The sequence below is a fragment of the Ornithorhynchus anatinus genome, chromosome X1 (genome assembly GCF_004115215.2).
Source record: "Ornithorhynchus anatinus isolate Pmale09 chromosome X1, mOrnAna1.pri.v4, whole genome shotgun sequence".
NCBI lineage: Eukaryota > Metazoa > Chordata > Mammalia > Monotremata > Ornithorhynchidae > Ornithorhynchus > Ornithorhynchus anatinus.
In genome coordinates this window covers 90,242,048-90,265,269 of record NC_041749.1, presented here as the reverse complement: position 1 = coordinate 90,265,269, position 23,222 = coordinate 90,242,048, and the positions used below count along the sequence as shown (strand labels likewise).

The window sequence follows — 23,222 nt, the reverse complement described above, 5'->3', positions numbered from 1 at the left end:
GGAGGGGTCCGCGTGCGGGCAGCGCCCCGGAACCCCTTGGCGGGCACAGGGCCCCGCTAGGCCCAGCAGCCCTTGAGGGAAGGTCATGGGGGTCTGAGGAGGTCCCGGGCTCAGCTTCCGTCCTGCAGTCGGAGGGGCTCGGAACGCTGGGTGCCTTGGCCGCCTTTTCGGTCCATGTGGCCGATTAAGGTCATCAGGTTTGTGCCCCCCGCGTTCGAAACCCTTAGGGGTCACTCGGGTCATGATGGGGCCTGACCTCTCGCCTTTTTAGATATGGGCCCTGGCGCTGCGGGACGGACTGAACATATATATCCTCCCTCACCTCCGTTTTTGCAGGCACCTTTTCAAGTGGGTTAAAGATTTAGGAAGGATTTGGGCACTTTACCCCTATTAGGCAAGGGCCAGGTGTATGCCTGGGGACCCAGGTCTGACATCTCTCCGCTCTCCGGGTTTAATCCATATTTCCTTGCTTTTTCAGTGGTGTTTTGCGAAGTGTCTCATGCCGCCTAATAGGATATTTTTTCTTTTGCCTCCTATTTGGCTGCCTTCTTGAGAGGCCCAGTGGAAGCATTTGAAGGGATTTGGTTCCACAGGGTGACCTTTTCAGAACATGGCTGAGACTCATCCTAAGGCCTCTCCGAGATTCAGCTATTTTGACATTAAGTGCCTTTTCGTGTTCCTTGGTCTCTTACAAAAACCTGTAGAGGAAAGTAATTGAGGATTAAATTAAAATAAAATGGAGATTTTTGAATATATTGATATGGAATTCTCTAGACCCAAAGACTTTCAAAGGATTCAAATACTACAAGCCCTAGAATGGTGTGGAATGCTATAAGTCTTTGGGAAATCACTGTGGGCTGCCTTTTCCCCCTGGTATAGTTGCCTGGTTTATGAAAACACCTCGAAGTTTGTGTTAAGCGAAATGTATTCTTCGGACTTGTTGGCAAGGGGACACAAGGAGATTCTTGCATGTGCTGAAAATCCTGAGCTCGAGTTTGGGGCTTGGACTTGGCCTGATTCACTTGTGGACAGGAAGGGTGGGCAATTCCACGTGGGCATTCTGCAAATGGTGAGGCTGAGCAGCTGCTGCACAATTTAGGGAGTCATTGTCTCTCCTGGTGGCTTTAGGTCAGCCTGTCTTTCCCTGCCCTGAGAGCCCAGGCCACTTCAGGCATTGATGGTCTTTTCTGCAGCTATAAATAGTAATGATTATTGAGCACCTCCTGTGTGCAGAGAACAATAGAATAGGTATGAACCTGTGATTTTCAAGGAGCTTACAATTTGGTGGGAGAGATGGCTCTAAATTCCACAAAGGAGGAAATAATAGAGTATAAAGATAAGTAGGTAAGTGCTACAGGTATTTAAGTGATTAAGTGGGGCAGAACTGCCAAAATGAATAGGGGAAGGCTTCCTCCCCTTAGTGTTTAAAAAGTACGGACAGGAGGAGAAAGTAGAAGTGGGGAAGAGAGTGTGAGCCCTATGTGGAATAGGGATTGTGTCGAACCTGATTATCTGCATCTAACCCAGTGCTTTAGTACAGTGACTGGCACATAGCACTTAAATACCATTAAAAAAGTACAGATTCATCAACCTGTATATTTTTCCAAAGGAATGATTTCCTTTGGAATCATGATGATGATGATGGTATTTAAGCACCTACTCTGTGCCAAGTACTAATGCTGGAATAGATACAAGATAATCAGGTCAGACACAATCCCCGTCCCACCAGGGGCTTCCTGTCTAAGTGGGAGGGAGAGCAGGTATTAAGTCCTCATTTTATAGGTGAGGAAAGGAGGCAGAGAGAAGTGAAGAGACTTGCCCACAGTTTTACGGCAGGCAAATGGTAGAGCAGGACTAGAACTCAGGTCCATGCTCTTTACATTAGACCACACTACTTTCCTGGACCATCTGTTTTGGGCGGAACTAACAATGTTTTTAGGTGGCTAGGCTCACTCAATTAGGTGAGTGTGATGGGGACTTGATGGTAATGGCTCCTTGGGATCAGTTGCTCCTTCCATGCTACCTGTGTGGAGACAGTTACCGAGAGGGGGATGCCTAGGAACTTTGGGCCACAGTAATGAATGTAGGATGGCATTTGCCCACCCCCTCACCCAAAGCAACAGTGCAGGTACCACTGTCCAACTGCTCAGGCATTAATAAAATAAAGTCAGTAAAACCCTTTTATCTCATTCATTGTTCTTACTATCAATTTGCTGAAAGGAAAGGATTTAAGCACTGAAAGTGAAGACTCCGGACTTCCAGCTTTTTATAAACACAATGAACTTGGCAGGCCTGGGAGTCAGAAGGACCTGGGTTCTAATCCCAGCTCCATCATTTGCTGTGTGACTTTGGGCAAGTCACTTCTCTGTGCCTCAGTTACCTCATTTGTGTTAAAAAAAAAAGTGAGATTAAGAATGTGAGCCCAATGTGGGACAAGGACCATGTCCAACCTGATTAATTTGTATCTATCCCAGTGCTTGGCACATAGTAAGCACTTAAGTACCATAATTTTTTTTAAGATGTCCCCTCTGCCTTTCCTTTGGGAAAATACAAATATGAAACAAGTAGGTGTATTTGGGCTTTTAAAATAAGTGAAAAAACTAGATTTCACTGTACAGTACTTTAAAAGACCAAGCTCTAGAATCATTTCGATATGTTCATAAGTAATCCTTTGGTGCGGTCAGTTTACTGTGTGACATTAGGACAGTGCCAGGCACTCTATTAAGCACTGGGGTAGATAAAAGCTAAGGTTGGACACAGTCCTTGTCCCACATGTGGAGGTCACAGTCTTAATCCCCATTTTACAAATGAGGTAACTGAGGCCCAAAGAAGTGAAATGACTTGCCCAAGGTCACATAGCAGAGGAGTGGCAGAAACAGGGTTAAAACCCAGGTCTCCGACTCCCAGGCCTGTGCTCTTTCCACTGGGCCACATTGTTTTTTGAAAGGGGTTATAAATCCAAATGCATATAGTAGTGGGAGGCATAAGGGTTGTAAACTAGACTGTAGTAGTGACTTCAGTGGCTTCACCAGCCCTTTGCCCCATTGTTTCATTGGAGTGTGATTTGTCCTTTTTTCTCCTTGGACTGTAGTTAGTTCATTCATTCAATAGTATTTATTGAGCGCTTACTATGTGCAGAGCACTGTACTAAACGCTTGGAATGTACAATTGGGTAACAGAGGCAATCCCTGCCCAACAATGGGCTCACAGTCTAAATGGGGGAGACAGACAGCAAAGCAAAACAGAACAAAACAAGACATCATGAAGATAAATAGAATCAAGGAGGTATACACCTCATTAAAATAAATAGAGTACTATATACAAATGAGCACAGTGCTGAGGGGAAGGGGAAGAGCAGAGGGAAGGGGGGGAGGGGGAATAGAAGGGAAAGGGGGGCTCAGTCTGGGTAGGCCTCCTGGAGGAGGTGAGCTCTCAGCAGGGCTTTGAAGAGGGGAAGAGAGTTTGGCGGAGGTGAGGAGGGAGGGCATTCCAGGAGAGCGGTAGGACGTGGGCCAGGGTCGACGGCAGGATAGGCGTGAACGGAATACCATGAGGAGGTGAGCAGCAGAGGAGCAGAGTGTACGGGGTGAACAGTAGAAAGAGAAGGGAGGCAAGGTAGGAGGGGGCAAGGTGATGGAGAGCTTTGAAGCCAAGAGTGAGTCGTTTTTGTTTCGTGCGGAATTTGATAGGCAACCACTAGAGGTTTTTGAGGAGGGGAGTGACGTGCCCAGAGCGTTTCTGTAGGAATATCATCCGGGCAACGGAATGAAGAATAGACTGGAGTGGGGAGAGACAGGAGGAAGGGAGGTCCGAGAGGAGGCTGACACAATCCAGTCGGGATATTATGAGATCTTGTACCAGCACTGTAGCAGTTTGGATGGAGAGGAGAGGGCGGGTCTTGGCAATATTGTGAAGGTGAGACCGTCAGGTGTTGGTGATGGATTGGGTGTGTGGGCTGAGAGAGCTGAGTCAAGGACGACACCAAGGTTGCGGGCATGTGAGATGGGAAGGATGGTAGTGCCGTCCACAGTGATGGGGAAATCAGGGAGTGGACAGGATTTGGGAGGGAAGATAAGGAGCTCAGTTTTAAACATGTTGAGTTTTAGGTGGCGGGCAGATATCCAGGTGGAGACGTCCTGGAGGGAGGGGGAGAGAACTGGGAAGGAGATGTAGATTTGGGTGTCACCTGCATAGAGATGATAGTTGAAGCCGTGGGAGCGAATGAGTTCACCAAGGAGTGAGTATAGATGGAGAACAGAAGAGGGCCGAAAACTGACTCTTGAGGAATCCCTACAGTTAGTGGATGGGGGGGGAGGAGGAGCCCACGAAGGAGACCGAGAATGAATGGCCAGAAAGATAAGAGAACCAGGAGAGGACGGAGTCGGTGAAGCCAAGGTGAGATAAGGTGTGGAGGAGAAGGGGTTGGTGGACAGTGTCAAAGGCAGCCAAGAGGTCGAGGAGGATTAGGATAGAGTAGGACCCATTGGATTTGGCAAGAAGGAGGTCCTGGGTGACCTTTGAGAGGGCAGTTTCGGTGGAGTGGAGGGGACAGAAGCCAGATTGAAGGGAGTCCAGGAGAGAGTTGGAGTTGAATTCAAAGTAGCGAGTGTAGACGACTCGTTCTAGGAGTTTGGAAAGGAAGGGTAGGAGGGAGATAGGACGATATCTGGAAGGGGAAGTGGGGTCGAGAGAGGGTTTTTCATTGTCAATCATCTGACTTGTTGCCCAAAATGATCCTCTCAGGAGAATGTTTTTAATCACTGTTAAGGGGAATGTCTCCTGGCTGTAACAATCGCCCCCAAGCCTCCCGCCTAGAGTGAAATGTGCTGGGGGTTGCCTCCACCCTCCTGCTGGGCACCATGAGAGCTAGATCTTCCCCACCCAGAAGCCAAGAGTGTGGGGAGGAGCCAAGTACCACCTGGCCTGTAATCTCTCCCCACCCCCCTCATTGGAGCTCTTTGGGTCCTTTGGGGGTGGCTTGAGGGCTAGGACTGCCTCCAGGATGATGGGCAGAAGCTTATTGTCCCAACATTGGGAATGTTGAAGGGATTGTAGCAATTTGACCCTGCCTAGAGTCAAGGGGACAGAGTACCATCCCTTTGAGTAATCCACAGTTGTAATTTTTAATTTATTTTATTTTAGCTTTTTTTCCCCTTTTGCCTGCCTTGAATCCCTATCCACCTCATCCCCTTTAGATTATGAGCCCTTTGTGGGCCAGGGGACTGTTCCTGAATGATTCTGTCCTGGTGATTTTTCTGAAGCAATTAGTTCTGGACTTTGCACATTGCAGGTGCCTAACCAGTATCATAATGTATTTATTTGAGCTGATTTTGATTGTGTCCTCATTGAGAGTCATTCTCTGACGATTTTCTTTCTTCAGCCGTCTCTTTTGAAGCTGCCTGCAACTCGTAGCACTGCTTCCTACGTCCAGGCTCTCCAGAACATTCCAGAGACCCATGTCAGCACTCTGGCCAATGGATTCCGTGTGGCATCAGAGAACTCCAATCAGCCTACCTGCACAGTAAGTTTTGGGTGGGTTCAGCAGGAAGCTGTGGTCTGCATCTGTCCCCTTGATTTGGATTACACTCTCCTCAGGCTTCTGAGTTAAGCCTCTTTTCCAGTTCTGATTAAAAGGATAGATAGGTTTGGGACCCTGCCAGCCTTATAGGGAAGAGCACTGTAATTTGGGAAAGGCTGCAGGAGCCAGACTTCTTTATCACTGAACAAATCAGGCAAAAGTGGCAGCTTGTTTTAAAATAGGCCTGAAATGGGACATCACTATGGATTTTTCTGCCCTTGCAATTATGTCTATGCCAGCCTAGATAGCCTTACGATCTATATCCTTTTATCCTGTGGTTGGCTTGACGTGATTAATAGCCACTGACTAAGCTGAAGGCAAAAGGTAAAAATGTAACTTATTTTGCCGGAGATGAGGTGTAGTTCTAGCCTGGTTTTTGGTGACAGGTTCAATTGTGAGACGCTGGGCAAGCTAATGATCGTTTTGTTCATTCCTCTGGTAGGTGGGTGTGTGGATTGATGTAGGAAGCCGTTATGAAAATGAGAAGAACAATGGAGCAGGATACTTTGTGGAGCATCTTGCATTTAAAGTAAGTCAAAGCCATATTAGACACTTCCATATGGTTTCTGAACCCTTTTGAGAGTCTGATATTTGGTGTTTCTAGGGAATATCAGGCTCTTTTCATTTCTGTTTTAGCTCTGCTGTTTCATGTCAGTATCAATCACCTTTTATTTTAAGTAGCCATCGATTGTCAGTCAGTTCAATTCTGCCAGAATGTGTGTGTTCACTACGTGTTTCAGCTAGGATCTTATTAGAAAATAAGGGACCTTTTGTCTGATACTGCAACCCTAGTGAGACCCAGGACAGCGGCGGGGGGTCAGAAGAAGCGGGTTGTGTGCAGGCACATGGCATTGACCACTGGGAGTTTTCCTTAATGCAGGGTGAACCCAATCCACCCGTTTTAGGAGAACTGGATGTAGTTAAGAGGAGATATTATTTTAAATAGATTTTGAGTCCTGTTTGGGATAGGGATTAGGTCTGACCTGATTATCCTCTGTCGTCCCCAGTGCTTAGAATGGTGCTTGACACAAAGTAAACGCTTTACAAATACCACAATTCTTCTTATTTTTTAAATGAGAAGCAGCATGGCCTAGTGAAAAGAGCAGAGGCCTGAGAGTCTGAAGCCCTGGTTTCTAATCGTGCTCCTCCACTTCTCTGCCGTATGACCTTGGACAAGTCATTTCACTTCTGTGCCGCAGCAGTTACCTCTTCTGTAAAATGGGGACCCCCGTGTAGGATGAGGACTGTCTGATCTGATTTGCTTATATTTACCCCAGCGGTTAGTACAATGCCTGACACGTAGCATATCCTTAACAAATACTATTTTTAAAAAAAGCCCTACAATAAATACTAAGACTGAAACAGGTACTGATCTTCCATTTCTTGAATTAAAGGGAAGCTATTGTATTTAAATTATTTTTGTGATAAATGGCTCAACTTCCTGTTTATGAAAATGATTGTTTTATAGGATTTTAAATTTGGGGCAAATAGGGAACAGTCATTTTTATAGCCTGATAAGGGAAAAAAAGGGCTGATCATCCTTTTTCTTGAAGATGAGTGTGGACACCATAAGCACTGTTTAAAAAAAACTCCTGCTAGCTCTCAGTTTTTCCCAGGTCATCCTCTGGCCCTGGAAAACTGGAAAGTCTGGATAATTGGTAAGGGCTTTTCACAGCTTAGACTGGTGGTTTTTGGCATTCCACTGTGTCTGCCGTCCAGGCACTCTTCTCAAGCAGCTGATGTGGTAGAACATCTGCGCCAGAAAACTTCCAGTCTTCACCACGAGAGCCATGGTATTAGCTATGGTACTGAGCAGGGTGGTGTGTTCCAGGCCCTGCTCGCTATGCGAGACCTGCTTGCTGTGACTTGCTGCAGAGTCTGGAAATCTCTCTGCTTCAGTACCGCTCCTTGCCTCCCTTTGTGTCATTCTCTCTCTTCTTCCCCCCTTTCCTCCCTCTCCACCCCACCCTCCAAAACAAGAGCAGGGATGATATGATCGAAATATATAATTTCGATTAAGTATTTTGAAAGTATAATCGAAAGTACACTGGTTATTCTGAATATTCTTCTCTTTACCCACTTGGGTTAAATCTGTGAAAGTCTCCAGTTCATAAGTGGTATTTCATTATATGATGGGGAATTCAGTAATAGCTATAATAGGTGTCAACTTCTTGCTGAGAAGTAGCTGTTAACGTGGCGGTTCCCACTGAGCTTCATCTGAGCTCCAAACAGGCAGGAATTTTTTAGTGATAGGACATGTTTGTTTCAATGAGTGTTTTGGTAGCAACTAAAGGTATTTGAATTAATCACTGGCTTTTTTCAAGAAGGGTAACTCTTAGAGTGTTCTGGCAAAAGTAACATCCAAACTCAGGGTAGTTCTGTCTTGTGCTAGGCATCTCGGAATAGAGGTGATATGTTTCCATTTCTCTCTTGGTTTCTTTCAGGGCACAAAGAATCGCCCTGGAAATGCCTTGGAAAAGGAAGTGGAGAGCATGGGGGCCCACCTTAATGCTTACAGCAATCGGGAGCACACAGCGTACTACATCAAAGCCTTGTCCAAGGACCTTCCCAAAGGTAGCGGTGTCATGTCCAAACTATGGCCACCTGGGGACTGGATGTGGGGAGAGTTGGGGATTAAGGCTTCCACTTTAGATGAGTAGCTCAGGTGGGCTTAGGTCCTGTGGATCCCTGTTCCCTTCCATCACAAAAATCTCTTAAGACAAGAATGGAAGGTAATTTTTTTTTTCCTTAAAGAGCCAGATGTTGCTGACCTAGGTAGTTCCATTAAGTTTTAGACCATGGGTGAGAGGCCCAGAGTGGAGTAGTTAGGCATTTTGCAAAGTAACACCACTAACCATGGGGCTGGATTTCAAAAGGGCAGTCATCACACTCTAAGCCTTCTGTGGGGGGCCACTGTTGGAGGCAGACCACTGGCCTAGGTGGCCCGTTGCCATATTTGTTCAGGCCACTGCTTATGTTCTTTCCGAATAGCGTTCATGTCGTCTTCCCGAGGTCTTCTACTCTTCACCTAGCATGTTTCTTTTAGCTGTAGAAATCTTGGCTGACATCGTGCAGAATTGCAGCCTGGAGGATTCTCAGATTGAGAAGGAGCGAGATGTCATTCTTCGGGAGATGCAAGAGAACGACAGTTGCTTGCGTGATGTTGTCTTTGATTATTTGCATGCAACTGCCTTCCAGGGCACTGCACTTGGTCAGACTGTTGAAGGATCCAGTGAGAATGCCAAGTGAGTAGGCAAACCTGGAGTGGCAGGTACCAACTTCGCAAGTCCGCGTTTATTTTGTATTTCTTCTGTTGAAGGGATTACCCAGTTAGTTTCACAGCTTTGCCTTAGTATGGTAATTCAATTAATTTATCTCTCCTACCTTTTCCTTTTCCTTTATATTGGTACAAGTGCCCTTCTTTATGTGTTTATTCTCAGCTGCCAAGGCTAACATGACTGAAATATCTGTCAGCTAAGGTAAATTGTTGCATGGAGGCTTGAAAGTTCGGACTAGGCCTGTCAGACCGAGGGGTAGCAGACCATTCATTTTGGTGTCTGTTCTGAGCAGATTATTCATATTCTCACACAGTTGACCTTGGAACAGCCTGGAATTTAAGCAGCTTTTCTTTTATTCTTGAGATTGGGCCGGGGGGTGGGGGGGAATATTCCCTCTATGGAGGGCCAAACTGAATTATAGATACCAAAGAGTACGTTCAGAGAGGCTTATTTCCCTGAACAATATTGTTATGTTTATCCATAAGTATAGGTGAATATCACACTTAGAATTGAGTCTATTGCTGGTGAGATCTTATATCCTTTACTGCAAGTGTCATAGATTGGGACCAGAGAGGAGCAGTGTGGTTTAGTGGGCGGAGCACAGGCTTGGAAGTCAGAATACCTGGTTTCTAATCCCAGCTCTACAACTTGCCTGCTGTGTGACTGGGAAAGTCACTGAACTCCCTTGTGTCTCTTCTGTGTTACCTCATCTGTAAAATGGGGATTCAGTGCCTGTTCTCCCTCCTACTTAGACTGTGAGCCCCATGTGGGACAGGGACTGTGTCTGACCAGATTAACTTGTATCTACCCCAGTGCTTCGAATGGTGCTTGACATCTCGTAAGCGTCTAACAAATACCAGAGTTGTGATAATAATAGATGTATTCGAATATTTGCTCTTGATATTTTCCCTTCCCTACTATGGGTCATTTTGGTAGGCTTTTGAACTTTGAAGATCTCAAACTTGCCACCGCCGTTTTTGTCCCCCTTCAGGAAATTGACCCGGGCAGATCTCACCCAGTTTATTAATACTCACTATAAGGCCCCTCGGATGGTGCTGGCTGCTGCAGGAGGTCAGTATCTCTTCTGTTGCTACCAACTTCCATCTTTCCGCACGAGATGACTTTAGGTTGGACGGCCCATTTTTACGGCGACTTATTCCACTGTAAATTCATTCATTCAATAGTATTTATTGAGCACTTACTATGTACAGAGCACTGTACTAAGTGCTTGGAATGTACAATTTGGCAACAGATAGAGACAATCTCTGCCCAGTAACGGGCTCACAGTCTAAATGGGGGAGACAGACAGCAAAGCAAAGTGGAACAAAACAAGACATCATCAAGATAAATAGAATCAAGGAGATATAAACCTCATTCACAAAATAAATAGGGTAATATTTTGTAACAAGGTACAATATTTTGTAACAAGGTAACAAATGAGCACAGTGCTGAGCGGAGGGGAAGGGGGAAGAGCAGAGGGTGGGGTTGCGGGGGATTCCTCAGTCGTGCCTCTTGCTGCTTTTGTATGTTCTCCAGGGGCCTAGTAACAAGGCTCTGGACGCAAGAGCTCAATTGGTACTGAAGATGATATTAATGTTGAAAGGTATTTCTGTCCCTGTAGTTTTATAAGAAGCAGCTAAGTGTAATTTGGTGAGTGTAAAAATAATTTACAAATACAAATTACAAAATAATTTACAAATATTCCCTGTGGTTGCAGTTCTTTCTGAGGCCTGTTGGGGTCTCTTTGCTCTGGAAAATAGAGGTGAATTTCCAGGCGGGAAGAATTTTTTTGGTGGGGCGTCCCCGGAAACCTGGCCTCTGTCCCATTTCTGTATTTCCCCCATGATTTCTCTTGATCAGATCCCCTTTTTACTGTCTCACTACCATAAATTCTCAGTTGCCCCCATCCTGACCTTCACATCTATTTCTTTTTGACTTCCATTTCTCCCACTAGCTTAGCCTAAGAGAGTGGGGATCTCTTGGGGAACCCTACCCTGGCTAACCTGAAGAGTGTGACATTGCTTGTGTGACCACTCTACTCCACATAGCTTGAATTCATTTGTTTCCCCTTTTCCTAGTCCTCTACTTCATGCAGCTACCACTCCCATTACCCAGCCCCTTTTGGCTGCCTCCCAAGGGCCTGACCCAGAAAGGAGTTTGTGAGGAAATCAGTGTTCTCCTGGTTTCCTTCCTAGCTCGTGTGGTGCAGTGTGTGGATTCTTTACTTTTTTCCACTCTGCCCCCTCACTGTCTGCAAGCATCCCTTCCATATTGTAGTGCTTCTGACTGGGCCACTGTGCAACAGTGAGAATTCATTGTCCGGTAACTATGGCATCTCTTGGAGCTTATGGTCTGGCTGGGTGTGACGTCAAAACCACAGGCCTGGGTGAGGCCATATGACCTGATGATGGATGCCTTGTGGACATGTTTTCTGGGTACATATTTTTTCCTCAAAGCGTTAGGTGACGGGGCTGGTTTTGCAATCATGTGATGCAACTGCCTTTGCCCACCTGCTTATATCCTCTTCTGATGCTTCTGCTATTCACCTGCTCTGGTGTGTCTAATTGTGTAAAGGACAACAGCATAGGTTTATAGAGAGAGATATTCCTCCTTTTTTTTTCCAATTTTTTGTCTTCGGCCTTTCCCTTGGTTTTCACAATAAAGTAGAAATGGTCGTGCCCTCTCCCCTCTACCATAACTAAACCACTCTGAATATCCTGGTCAAGGATGATTAACCAAATAGGTGAAGGCATAGTGGTGGCTGCTGCCATTGAGGTCTCAGATATTCTGTGACTGAAGACTGCACCTGTTCTTCTTGCAAAGTTTGCTTCAGGGCACAAGTGTTCTTGGTGAGGGTGATGTTCTTGGTGAGGGTGATTCAGTGCAAGCCATCACAAGTATTGCAAACATAACTCAAGCACATGTCTTATGGGTGGTAGAGCTTACCTTTCCCCTCTTAACACTGGTGTTTGAGCAATGCTCACCCAAATGGCAGGAAATCAGACAAGGTTTACCATTGTGTTTTCATGGACAAAGTGCAAGAAATTCTCGAAGACGTTGACAAAGTCAACCAAAGGCATCGTCGAACCAAAGGACAACTCTAACATATCTTTTTACTTCGGAGTTTGTAAATGGAGCCCTTAAACTGATTTGAAGGTCATTAAGATATTTTCTCTGGGGTAGGGATTGGGACTGTGATATTAAAGTGAAATCTATTCAAATAGTACTCAGGGTCAGAAGCTCTTCTTGACTTGTTCCTTTGCCAGGTGTGGAGCATAAGCAGCTGGTAGATCTTGCCAGTCAGCACTTTAGCGGAGTCCCCGTGGAGTACGCAGAGGATGCAGTGCCTGTCCTTCCCTTGTGCCGTTTCACTGGAAGTGAGGTAAACTCCTCTGGAATGGCGTTGTCTTAAAGAAGTGTACACAAGCGTGAAGCGACCCAGGCTTCTGTTGCGAGATCACCTGACTCCTGAGGCATGATAGAGTAAATTTGGTGGTCGAAATGCATGATTTTAAACAAGCGGCTACAGATCTTGGTGTCTTATGCTTCAGACCCAGGATTAGGCAGAATAGGACTGCAAGCAGGGTAAGCCCCCTATCTATTCCTTTTTCTTTTAACTTCCATATCTCCATGCTGGCTTAGCCTAGGAAGATGGAGGCCTTTTGGGGACCCGAGGTCCCCCCCGCCCCAAGCTTCCTGGCTGACCTGGAGAAGAGTGTGATGTTGTCATTGTGAACACTCCACTCCACATATTTTAAATTCATTTTTTCCCTTTTCCCACTCTTCCACTTTATGCATCGCCACTTTCATTACCCAACCCTTTGTGGTTGCCTCTCAAAGGTCTAACCCAGAGTGGAGTTTCTGGGGGAAATTGTGTGATGCAGAATGTGGATTCTTTACTTTTTCCGCCTTACGCTCACACTGTCTGCAAGGGTCCCTTCCATATTGTACCCCTTCTGATTGGGCCACTGTGCGCTGATGAGAATTCATCGCCCAGTAATTATGGCATCTTCTGGATTGGCTGGCTGTGGCGTCAACACCACAGGCCTGGGTGAGACTATAAGGCTTGATGATGGGTGCCTCATGAACATGGCCTCTGGATGCATCTTGTTTGAGAAGTCTAGGTGACAGGCGGCTGATTTTGCAATGGGGTGATGCTCTTCTGCCCCTGAAATGACTGCCCTTGCCCATCTGCTTGTGTTCTATCCTGATGCTCCTGCTATTCTCCGGTCAGGTCTGTCTATTTTGTAAAGGACAACAGTGCAGTTTATTTTTTTCCCCTGATGTTCTTGACTCCCCCCTGCCCCTTCCCCCTTTGGCCTTTCCCTTTATTTTTTGTAATAAAGTGGAAAAGCCCTCTGGTTCTCAACCCTTACTCAGCCCCACTGAGTATCGTACTCACCAGTGGTTTGCCAAATGGCTAAGGACACAGTGGTACCAGCTGCTGCTGAGGGTTTCTGTGTTATCCTGCTCTGACTATAGGCTACACCGGGCTGTACTCCCTGCCAGCCATCTCACAGTGCATGCCACGGATGACTCGGTGCGGGTCCTTTTGACAGTAGGACATATCTTTCTTCCCTTAAGCATTGGTTTCTGAGCAACGCTCACCCAAAAGACAGGTCCAGAAAAGGTTCACTGCTGACTTTTTCATGGAGTGGAAGATTCTCTCTGAGACAAAGTCACGGATGCCGTCTTTTCATCAGCATCATCTTTGAACCGAAGAACAACTCCATATAGCTTTACCCATCTAGACCCATCTATTTCTAAAATTAGTGGAGTCAAAAAAAACTCAATGCCACAATTCAAAGGCATGAACAACAGAAATTGTATCAGGCAAACGTATTGAGCGTTGGGTTGGGTTTCCGTCATCGAGAAGGAGGAAAAGGCTGCAGCCAGGGAGATGAGGGAGGAGATGCATAATGTAGTCCTACTGGGCTTGAGAGGCCCCTGACCCGGAACTGTCATCTACAAATTCTTTCTCGAAAGAGCTGTGCAGATGGACGCTTAATAAATACTTGTACTACTAACTGCTGTTAGAGAGGTAGCCAATTGGGAGGAGAGATCCTTGCAGATTCAGGTAACGTGGAGAAGTACCAGCAGGATTTAGCAGTTGAGTGAACGTGGAAGCTGACAGTGTGGAGTGGGGTTTGATTCCTCCTCTGTTTGTCACGTTATGTTACCTGAGACACTGTTCTCATTTGGAAAATAAAGATGATGAACATCCCTTAATTACCTCAGGAGGATACTAAAATGCTTTAATTCAGCATATTGCAGTTTTTTTACGTGAGCCACTTAAAAAGCTTGACAAACACTGGGAGTCAGGTCTGAATGTTGCAAAAGTTGACATTGTGCCAGTGTGGTAAGTGGCAAGATGTGGTGAATAGGAGAAGCTAATGGAACTTCACCAAGATAGAAGTGTGAGGAAGTGATGATGGCGAGCTCTTGTGAAAAGAGTGGTGAGAGAATCCTCTCAAAATTGTTTTGCAAACAATGTGTGGTACAAAAACTCAACCCAAACTATGGATATGATAATTCAGGGGTTCTCATCTGTAGCTTAAATCACTAGTAGATGCTACATTACCAGTGCATACTTATCTTTCTTATCAAATTCTGTTTGAGAATTAACATAAAATTTCTGACAAGTGAGCTATGAGCAGGGTTACTCCATATCTTGAATCTGAAATCTTAACTCAAATTGTGAGAACAGCATGGTCTAGTGGAAAGAGCATGGGCCTGGGAGTTAAATGACCTGGGTTCTAATCATGGCTCTGCCCTTCGCCAGCTGTGTGGTTTGGGACAAGTCACTTAGCTTCTGTGCTGCCTCAGTTTCACCATCTCTAAAATGGGGGTGAAACATCTGTTCTATCTTCCCATTTTAGACCCTGAGCCCGGTGTGGAACAGGGACTGTGCCTAATTTGATTATTTTGTGTCTACCCCAGTGAACCCCTAACAAATACCATTAAAAAAAAAAATCTGAAACTGAACATTTCTACCTGTATGGCACTCTCAATATTGCTGGTTATTTCACAACCAAAGAATCTTTTTGGGGTGTGGTGAAATACCCAAGATTGTATGTGAAACTGTAGGGTTCCATAGGAGAGATAAAAGGCTAGGAACTATGTTTTGTAGTGCTCAGGGATACTTTAATGTTTTTCTGTTGTTTTTCATATGCTTTTGAAGAGACTAAACTCCTGACTACACCCTCCATTTTGGGGTTGTCTCTATTTCAGATCCGTCACCGAGATGATGGTTTACCTCTGGCTCATGTTGCTTTTGCGGTAGAGGGACCTGGCTGGTCCAACCCAGACAATGTCGCCCTCCTTGTTGCCAACTCAATCATTGGTCATTATGACATTACCTATGGAGGAGGCACGGTAAGAGACTGTTCTTGAGGATGAGGGGTGTGAAGGTTCTGGAACAACTTCGGGGTATTGGTGTGGTGAAAAAACTGATTAGCTGGGCATTCACTTTGAGTTTTAACATTGGTTTCTTTTCCCCCTTTGGAAGATTCCTAAGAAATAGAGGAGACAGGCAGACACAGTTTGCATGTGTACCCAGTAGAAATGACAAGAAAAACAAGAAAAACAAAAGTAAACAGAAAACTGTATTGAATGAGAATGTACAGGTAAACCCATTAGTGTCAAAGGTGGCTGATGGGATGAAGGGATTATTGCTCCCAGGCTGTCTAGTGTTTGTTCCTGATGCAGTTAGAGAAATCCAAGAAAATATGTGACCTCATCTGGCCTGGACTTTCTTCAAGCTGAGCCCTCAGATGGTACTTGAAAGAGGATCAGAAAACCTACGGGTCATCCCATTTGAAGGAGAAAGAAGACTAAAGAAAACACCCACTGTCACTGAAAAAGTGCCTATTCCTAACTTTTTCATGGCAGCCCCAAGCTGGGAGGGAGAGTGAGAGAGAGAGACAGACCCACAGTATATAGAAAAGCCTGCACAAATTCTATGGAGGCAGGATATCTTTTGTAAGAAAGAGAAAATTAGATCAGAATTTGTATGTGTTTGGTTGCTTCAGCTCTCTTGATTGAACAGTTAGAGGCAGATAAACAGTACTAAGATGACATTGCGGCAACATAAACTGATTCTGACTTTTTAAATTTGGTTATAGCATCAATCCAGTCCTCTGGCCGCAGTTGCTGCAGCAAATAAAATCTGTCAGAGTTTTCAGACCTTCAACATCTGCTACTCAGAAACTGGTCTTTTTGGAATGCATTTTGTCACTGATAAAATGAATATAGATGACACAATGTTTTTTGCACAGGGCCAGTGGTAAGTGCCTTAGTAGAACTGATCAGTTTCTGTTTTGGGGTTTGTTAGTTTTTCTACTGTCTCTGTATAAGCTCCAATGGGGGATTGTGTGGGCCTTTGTTTACGTGCAGCCACCCCCCCCCCCAGGAAGTCATCCTGCACAAATGTAAATTGCTTTTAGCTGCAAATTTGTCAGCATACTGCAACCTCCCTGCTCACCTGTGCCAATGTTTTAGCTGCCTAGCAAAAAGAAGAGTAGCAATATTATACATAAGAGCCTTGGGGTACATAGTGCTCTTCTAGGTTCAGTCAGTTCTTCCATAACATGTTCTTATTATGCGTTTTGAATATAATGCTATTAGGGAATTAGGAACAATCTTCCCAGAACACGTGTTAATCTGGAGAGAATGTGATGTTGGGTGGAGGGGGGGGAATCCTCATGCACATGCATACAGTTACCGGTTAAGGGTCTGTCAGAACGTAACCCCTGTGTTACGGAGCTGTGTGTTCTATAAAAAATAATTTACAGATATGATTCCTGGTCTTCTGGAGCTTACAAAAAACATTCCTTTATTACTACAACTCACCCTTGCCAGTGGGCTCCAAAAAAATAAATCTGTCATCTCGTAGCTACTTCCCCTTTTTTTCCGCTACATTTTGTGTCCTAGCGTACGCTCTGGTTATCGTCTTTATGAAGCAACGTTTCTGATGTCTTCTGTATGGTAACTGGTTAGAATGCTCAACTGATTAAAAGGGTATTCCATAGGGCTTAAAAGAAAAGCCTTTGGATTGTCCCCTCCAACCTGGCCAGGGTTTCTAAGAGCCATTCTTCCCTTTCCCTCCACCTATTTAGGATGCGCCTGTGTACCAGTGCGACAGAAAGTGAGGTGACCAGAGGCAAGAACACCCTGAGAAATGCCTTGTTGGCTCAATTGGATGGTATGTTTCCAGACACCAGAAAGTCATAATGGAAGGTTTTTGATTGGATCTGAGTTTCAATTTTAAAGAAGGAAAAGAGTGTGAGCCTCGCTGCTGATCCGTGTTTAATGTTTATATGCCTGGCCAGAACAGTGCTACACCGTAGGGCAATTCCGGGCATCCCTAAGAAAATATTGTTTCTTAAGCATTGTGTTGTAGAGAAGTCAAAGGCTTGATTGCTACTTGATGCTCCACTAGTTGCCAGCCACATTGGTTAGAGCTGAACAGCGCCTCTGCTACCGCAGGTTCACTCCCTGCCAGTCTTTCTGTGCCGCCGCCGCCCCCCACCCCCACCCCGGCATCTGTCCTCATCCCCCTCCTGATCATTTTTCCATCCCGCTCCCATTAGAGGCCCCCTCCCCCTGCCCAAGTCCAGGTTGGTTCTGCCCAAGGCTGAACCTGACTGGGCTCAGGCTGGTTTTGAGTAGCCTCCAGAATCCCATGTTGTAGGACAGAGGGCCAGGGTGCTGCCAAGCTAGAAAGAAGTCTGACCAAACCCATAGTGGCTAAGCACTCACTTCTGGAGACTTGCAGCAGAGGCCTAGTGAGTTGTTGGGTCCATGTGCAGCAGCATTTCTGAAAGTGAGTTCTGGGTCACTTCTCAGTTGTCTCACTGCGGGACTCTGGTAGGTTCTGAACCTGGCCAGGTTGGGCCTTGGATTTCTGGCCTGTTCAGGGCAATAATCACTGTCTCTTCCCCATCCTCATCCCATCAGCTTGCCTGTGAGTTTGCAAGAAAGGAGGCGGAGGTCAAGATTGCTAGAACAATGGGTGCTAGACAACTCTGGGAGTTAGAACCTTCCCTAATGGGTTGTCTAAGGGTGAGGCGGGGATGGGCGATGCCATATGAGACCTAGAATTAGCTGCCACAGCTTGCTGTTCTGATCTTTCCTCCATTTCCCTTAGGATGCTGTGTTGTCCCTCTGAGCACTCCAAGGGATTGGATGAGAGAACTCCTTCCCCACCAAAACTGACATAGCTTGCTGGCCCGAGTTCCCCCATCTCAACTTCACAAATGAATTGTGAAGTTGAGGCCAGAGATCAGGGCTGTTGGCTCTGTTGGTTTTGGGTGTCAGGTTCCTTGGGTTTCTGTAACATCTGCTATTAAGGTAGGGGGAAGAGATTTGGGCAAAAGTCTCCCCCCAGTGTAGGAGCCATCACCCAATGGATGCCCTGAGTTGCTCAAGGAATCTCCAGAGCTCTTTAGGAGATTGCACCAGAGACTCCAGCGTAGTTGGCCACCCCCCAATATTCTTTGACCACCTGCAGCATGGTGCAGAGATCCAAACATGTAGGGTCCCTGATCTGACCCACCCCTTGTTCTCAGGTGACGTTGTCCGGAAATTAGGGACAGGAATCCCATTTGAACTGGAAAAGCCCACATGGGCTTCTTGACATGCAAACACACTGGCTTTTCACCTTGGGGGTGAGATATTGGAGGGACTTCTCCCTTAATCCTCAAATCAACTAAAGCAAACAAGCAGGGGCAGAGAGTATCTGAGGGTGTGCTAAGTCTGGAACTAGCAGAGCCGTCAGCCACGTTTGGTGAACTAAGCTATTGGGCTCTGTCTGTGAGACCATGGAGTCATTCTGAGATCCTGGCATATGTGGCTGAGCCTGGATGCTCCAGCCTCTCTTGTAATCTCCAAACTGGTGGGAATTCAGTTTCCCAGAACTGCAGTCAACCCAACGAATGAGAGCTTTCTCAAATTTGGATATCAAGCAGGCTTTTCCTGGGCATTTCCTCAAGGTAGCATTTGTGGGTGATAAAAATATTATAGTAATCATTGTTAATTATAGTAATTATTAAATCATATCTAATAATAATGGTATTTGTTAAGCACTTTCCACTGTCATGTTGCTGCTTATTTATATTTTTATTTATTTACATCTAAGTGCTTTTGTGCAGAGCACTGTACTAAGCTCTTGGGAGAGTACAATATAACAGATGCGTTCCCTTCCCACTAGAAGGTGTCGAGGAGGTCCTCCAGGAGGGACCCCCATTTCTAGGATATACTGCTAAAGGCACGTTGTACTCCTATTGCAGGTACCACCCCAGTGTGTGAGGATATTGGACGCAGCCTCTTGACCTACGGCCGCCGCATTCCCTTGTCGGAGTGGGAAAGCAGGATCGCTGTATGTATTGGTTCTTGGCAGAAGAGTTGGTCTTTATTTATTTGCTCCTCTTTATTCTGGGGTAGACATTTCTGAAGAGGACTGTAAATGTGTCCCATTTTGGGGCCGTCGTTTGAGTCTGTGCACTCGCTTCATCAAGTAGTGTGCCAAGGTTTGGGGTGTGGGGGAGTGATCCAGATTGGACAGAAGTCAGAACTCAGCTGCCTACAAAAGTAGATTGTTGATTTGGAATCCATTTTTGAAAACATAGCTCAGGGGTCTTTGTTTCTGGGTATGAGACTTGTTGCCAAGAACCATAGGGTGCCTGTTGGTTACAGTCTTTGGCCCGCCTTCAAGAAGCATTTGATGTTAATAACTCGGTGAACCGGAGCCCAGAGTGCCCTTGAATTAAGACCTCTTCATTCAGCCCAGTCCAACATACCCCTGTGTTCCTCTGATTTGACCTAATCTTGTCATAAAACTTCAGTTTCTTTCTCCCTGTCAGGTATTTTTCTGGACATTCTGACAGGACTAACTTGGCTGTTCATCAAGATGGCCAATTTAAAAAAAAAAAATAGGCCCTAGGTGCCAAAACGTGTATGGAGTAGAAAGTGGATTATTCAAGCCATGGTTATCTTAATTAGTAGCTATTTGAACTGGGGCCATTTGAGGTAACTGAGGAAAGAATCTTGGATCATTACAATGGATACATTCCTCCAAGGTGGCCAAACTCAGCTAAGGTTACTTGAACTCTCAGTTTTCTGAATTAACCTGAGTCTCATTTAGTCTGAAAAATCAACCTCAGCTTTCTACTTTGTCGTGCCTTTTTGTAACCTGAAAAGTCATGCAATATACTTGTCTATAATTTCATAGAACAGGGGTGTCCAACACATGTATTACTGAGCAGAATTTTTTTTATGAAAAACCGGTAGACCCAGAGTGGAGGCAAGATAAGGGAGTGGCTGATCTTTTTCTTTTGGTCTCCTGAGGATATGTGCGCCGCTATCATCACTCCAGAGCTTTCATCACTTTCTTTCAGGAAATAGGTGGGCAGAACAGTGAGAGTAAAACTCAGTCATTTTGTTTGCAAGCCCTGTCCTCTGGGCTGTGTTCTGAGCAGCAAGCTGACCCTGCATTATTTTCAAAAAAAGAGAATGTTCCATGTTCTTCCTCCCTGCTAACCTGGAATTATGGTCTTTGTGTCCCAGGAAGGCTTAGCCAAGGACCTGAATAGGCACAAAGACACACCCTCTCGTCTTCCCTCTGGATCCAGAGACCCCATAATCTCCTAGTTTATACCCAGATCCTTATGTCTGCAGATGCTGCCTGGACACTTGCCCTGACCTGTGATGGTTGCCATGCTGTGCTCTTGGCAACCGTAATGTTGCTAGGCAACATGCCCGACAACAGTATAGTTTCCAGGGGGATAATAGGCGATATTGAATTATACCTTGGAGCTGGAGGTAGGAATAGGGTGGAGAGGGACGAGATAGAGCGGATCTGATTGCTCCTGATTGTCAACTTGGGTGAGAGCCTTTGGGCCTGTCTAGGTCCAGTGGCAAACATCTGACATCAAACAGTGTGGCCTTAAATGATTCTAAATCTATTAAAGTGCAATAGAAAAAGTGTTTTAAAGTGATTGATGACTCAAGGCAGGTCAGCTGCTCTGCAGCATGGTAGGGATTTTGCCAATTGTAGGTGGGAACTGGGATCAGCTGGAGTAGATAAGATATTTAGTTCGGACTTAGAGCGAGAGGGAGAAGGGGCATTTAATCTCCCATTGTTTGAGGTGAAACTGAGGCCCAGAAGGGTGACTTGCCCAAGGTTCCATAGAAGGCAGGTGGCAGAGTCAGGATTGGAACACAGGTCTTCTGATTCCCAAGGCCATGTTCTTTCCACCAGGGCATGTTGCTTCCACTTGGCAGGTTCAAGAATTCTGCTTTCTGAAGGGGTGCCCTATGATAACCCCATAAAGCATCCAGAGAGAATAAGGAGGTGGTATAGGTTTACTGGAGCCCCAAAGCAACTGTGGGGCCACAATCCTTTACCTTAGTGGCTTGTGGGGAACATCTTGGACCTCTCGCTTCCTAATACCTGCTCAAGGGAAGGCGGGGTGTGGCTATCGGTGGCAGAGGACACCCGCACTTCAGTGATCGCACCCCTTTCTGAATTGCCACTGTTATTTGCCTCATGCCCAGCACATGCCTGGGGAGGGGGCTGGCAGGTGAGGGTGGAAAGAGAAGGGAGCCAAGGAGGGGTGATAGGCAGAGTTGCAGGGAACGGGGTAGGTAGGATAGGAGCTGGTGAGAATTAATGAATTGGGTATCTGGAGAAGTATTTCGCAGAGACTTCCATGATCATTTCTGGAGAAGTATTTCGCAGAGACTTCTGTGATCACTATTCCACCTTCCTGACATTTCTGTGATCCATTAAAAATATATAACGGCAAATGGTTTGAAGTAGATAGTGTTTAGGTAAACAAGTTTTATAAAATACATGAAAAACTCTAACGTCCATGAAAGGGATATTTTCATTCCGTACTTTGATGATCTTGTTGGTAGCTCTCTCAAAATGGTCATGGCTACACCTCAGAACCACTGACTACAGCTGTTGAACTGTTTGTAGTAATCGCTTGCATCTTCAGTGTAATACTAAGGTTGGCAAAGGAGGGTAGTTAATAATTATTCACTTTGTAGTACACTTTGTAGTAATTAGTCTGTAATTGGGTGGTTCTGATAGCATTTCTTCCTCAGTGATTGTTAGGAGTGGACAGAAACTGCTTTGCCAGAGTTAGGAGCAATCTTCTTCAACAATATCAATTTATAGGCAGATAACTCTTTACTTTTGTGCGTGTGTGATTGATTCTCCTTTAGGCTGTTGATGCCATCACCGTCCGAGAGGTTTGCTCTAAATACATATATGACCAATGCCCTGCAGTTGCTGGAATTGGTAAGTGACTCTGTCCCGTGGGAACGCTAGAAAAACTGGGCAATGCCAAGCTTGCTTCTGAAGTTGGATTGAAATCATCAGCCCCATTGTGACTTTGCGGGAGAGTTATATTTCTGTGAAAAGGAAATTAATTCAGGGTTGAGAGGTGTGTGTGCATGCGCCCGTGTGCACACCGATAGACAACCTCCACTCCTGTCCCAGCACCATCCAAGCTGCTCCAGTTATTATATAAAAAACAGCTAAGGTGTGAGGCTCCTCACTGTGCTGCTCTGACCTGCTCCCTGTCAGTCATGGGGAGTTCCCTCTCGGGAAACCTGTCCCAGCGGCTCCCCTTCCCCTTCCCTCCAAAGTATGTGGTGAATTCTCCTCCCCCACACTCACCTCCCAGGGTAAAACTTGGCTCCGTCAAAACAGAGCAGAGCCCATTAGTATCCTGTTAGTTGGTCTCAAGTGGGGTTTGGTGGGGGCTGGGGGTGTCTTGGGGTTTTTGTGTCATCTGGGACTTTAGTCACTGTACAGTTGGAGAGAGCAGGAAGTGATCTCAAAGGAACAAGGCTCTGGGAATGCTGGTCTGCAGGGCCATTGAGCATTTCTTGGGGCCTCTTGTCCCTCAGTGGGGCAGGGCAGGGGGAGAAAGCTGTTGTCATATCATGAGTGCAGCAGTAATGAACTGGGGTTTGTTTTATTTTTTTTCTTTTCCCCCCTCTTGGTCTGTGCAAACTCCACATCGTGTTTTCTAATCCTGCTTTGTTCACTCAGGTCCCATCGAACAACTCCCAGATTATAACCGCATCCGCAGCGGCATGTTTTGGCTTCGCTTTTAAGCTCCAAGCTCACCCAAGGGCAGGAATAGTGACATCTTGGTCCACGGAGACCCTTCTAGGAAAGTCGCTCCCTCCCTCCTTCCTTCCTCCCTCCCTCTCTCCCTCCCTCTCTCTCTCTCTCTCGCTAAATGTCCTTTCTTGGTTAACTGAATCCAGATCATCGAGGGGAGAGGGGATGTGGGGGCAAACAAACCAAAAGCTGTAATCACTTCTAAATAAAAACAAATTAAATCGGA

General features: G+C 45.8%; 1 protein-coding gene across 1 annotated transcript in view; it reads left to right on the top strand.

Moving 5' to 3' along the window:
* LOC100074417 (cytochrome b-c1 complex subunit 1, mitochondrial) overlaps positions 1 to 23,222 on the top strand; it is a 23,402-nt gene extending 180 nt beyond the window's left edge. Inside the window, exons 2-13 of the mRNA XM_001505983.4 lie at positions 5,381 to 5,521; positions 6,021 to 6,107; positions 8,023 to 8,152; positions 8,625 to 8,823; positions 9,848 to 9,927; positions 12,123 to 12,238; positions 15,088 to 15,231; positions 15,981 to 16,141; positions 16,974 to 17,059; positions 19,146 to 19,234; positions 22,087 to 22,162; positions 22,922 to 23,222. Coding sequence (XP_001506033.2) covers positions 5,381 to 5,521; positions 6,021 to 6,107; positions 8,023 to 8,152; positions 8,625 to 8,823; positions 9,848 to 9,927; positions 12,123 to 12,238; positions 15,088 to 15,231; positions 15,981 to 16,141; positions 16,974 to 17,059; positions 19,146 to 19,234; positions 22,087 to 22,162; positions 22,922 to 22,986 — 1,374 coding nt within the window. The 3' untranslated portion in view covers positions 22,987 to 23,222. The remainder of the gene's footprint in view (positions 1 to 5,380; positions 5,522 to 6,020; positions 6,108 to 8,022; positions 8,153 to 8,624; positions 8,824 to 9,847; positions 9,928 to 12,122; positions 12,239 to 15,087; positions 15,232 to 15,980; positions 16,142 to 16,973; positions 17,060 to 19,145; positions 19,235 to 22,086; positions 22,163 to 22,921) is intronic.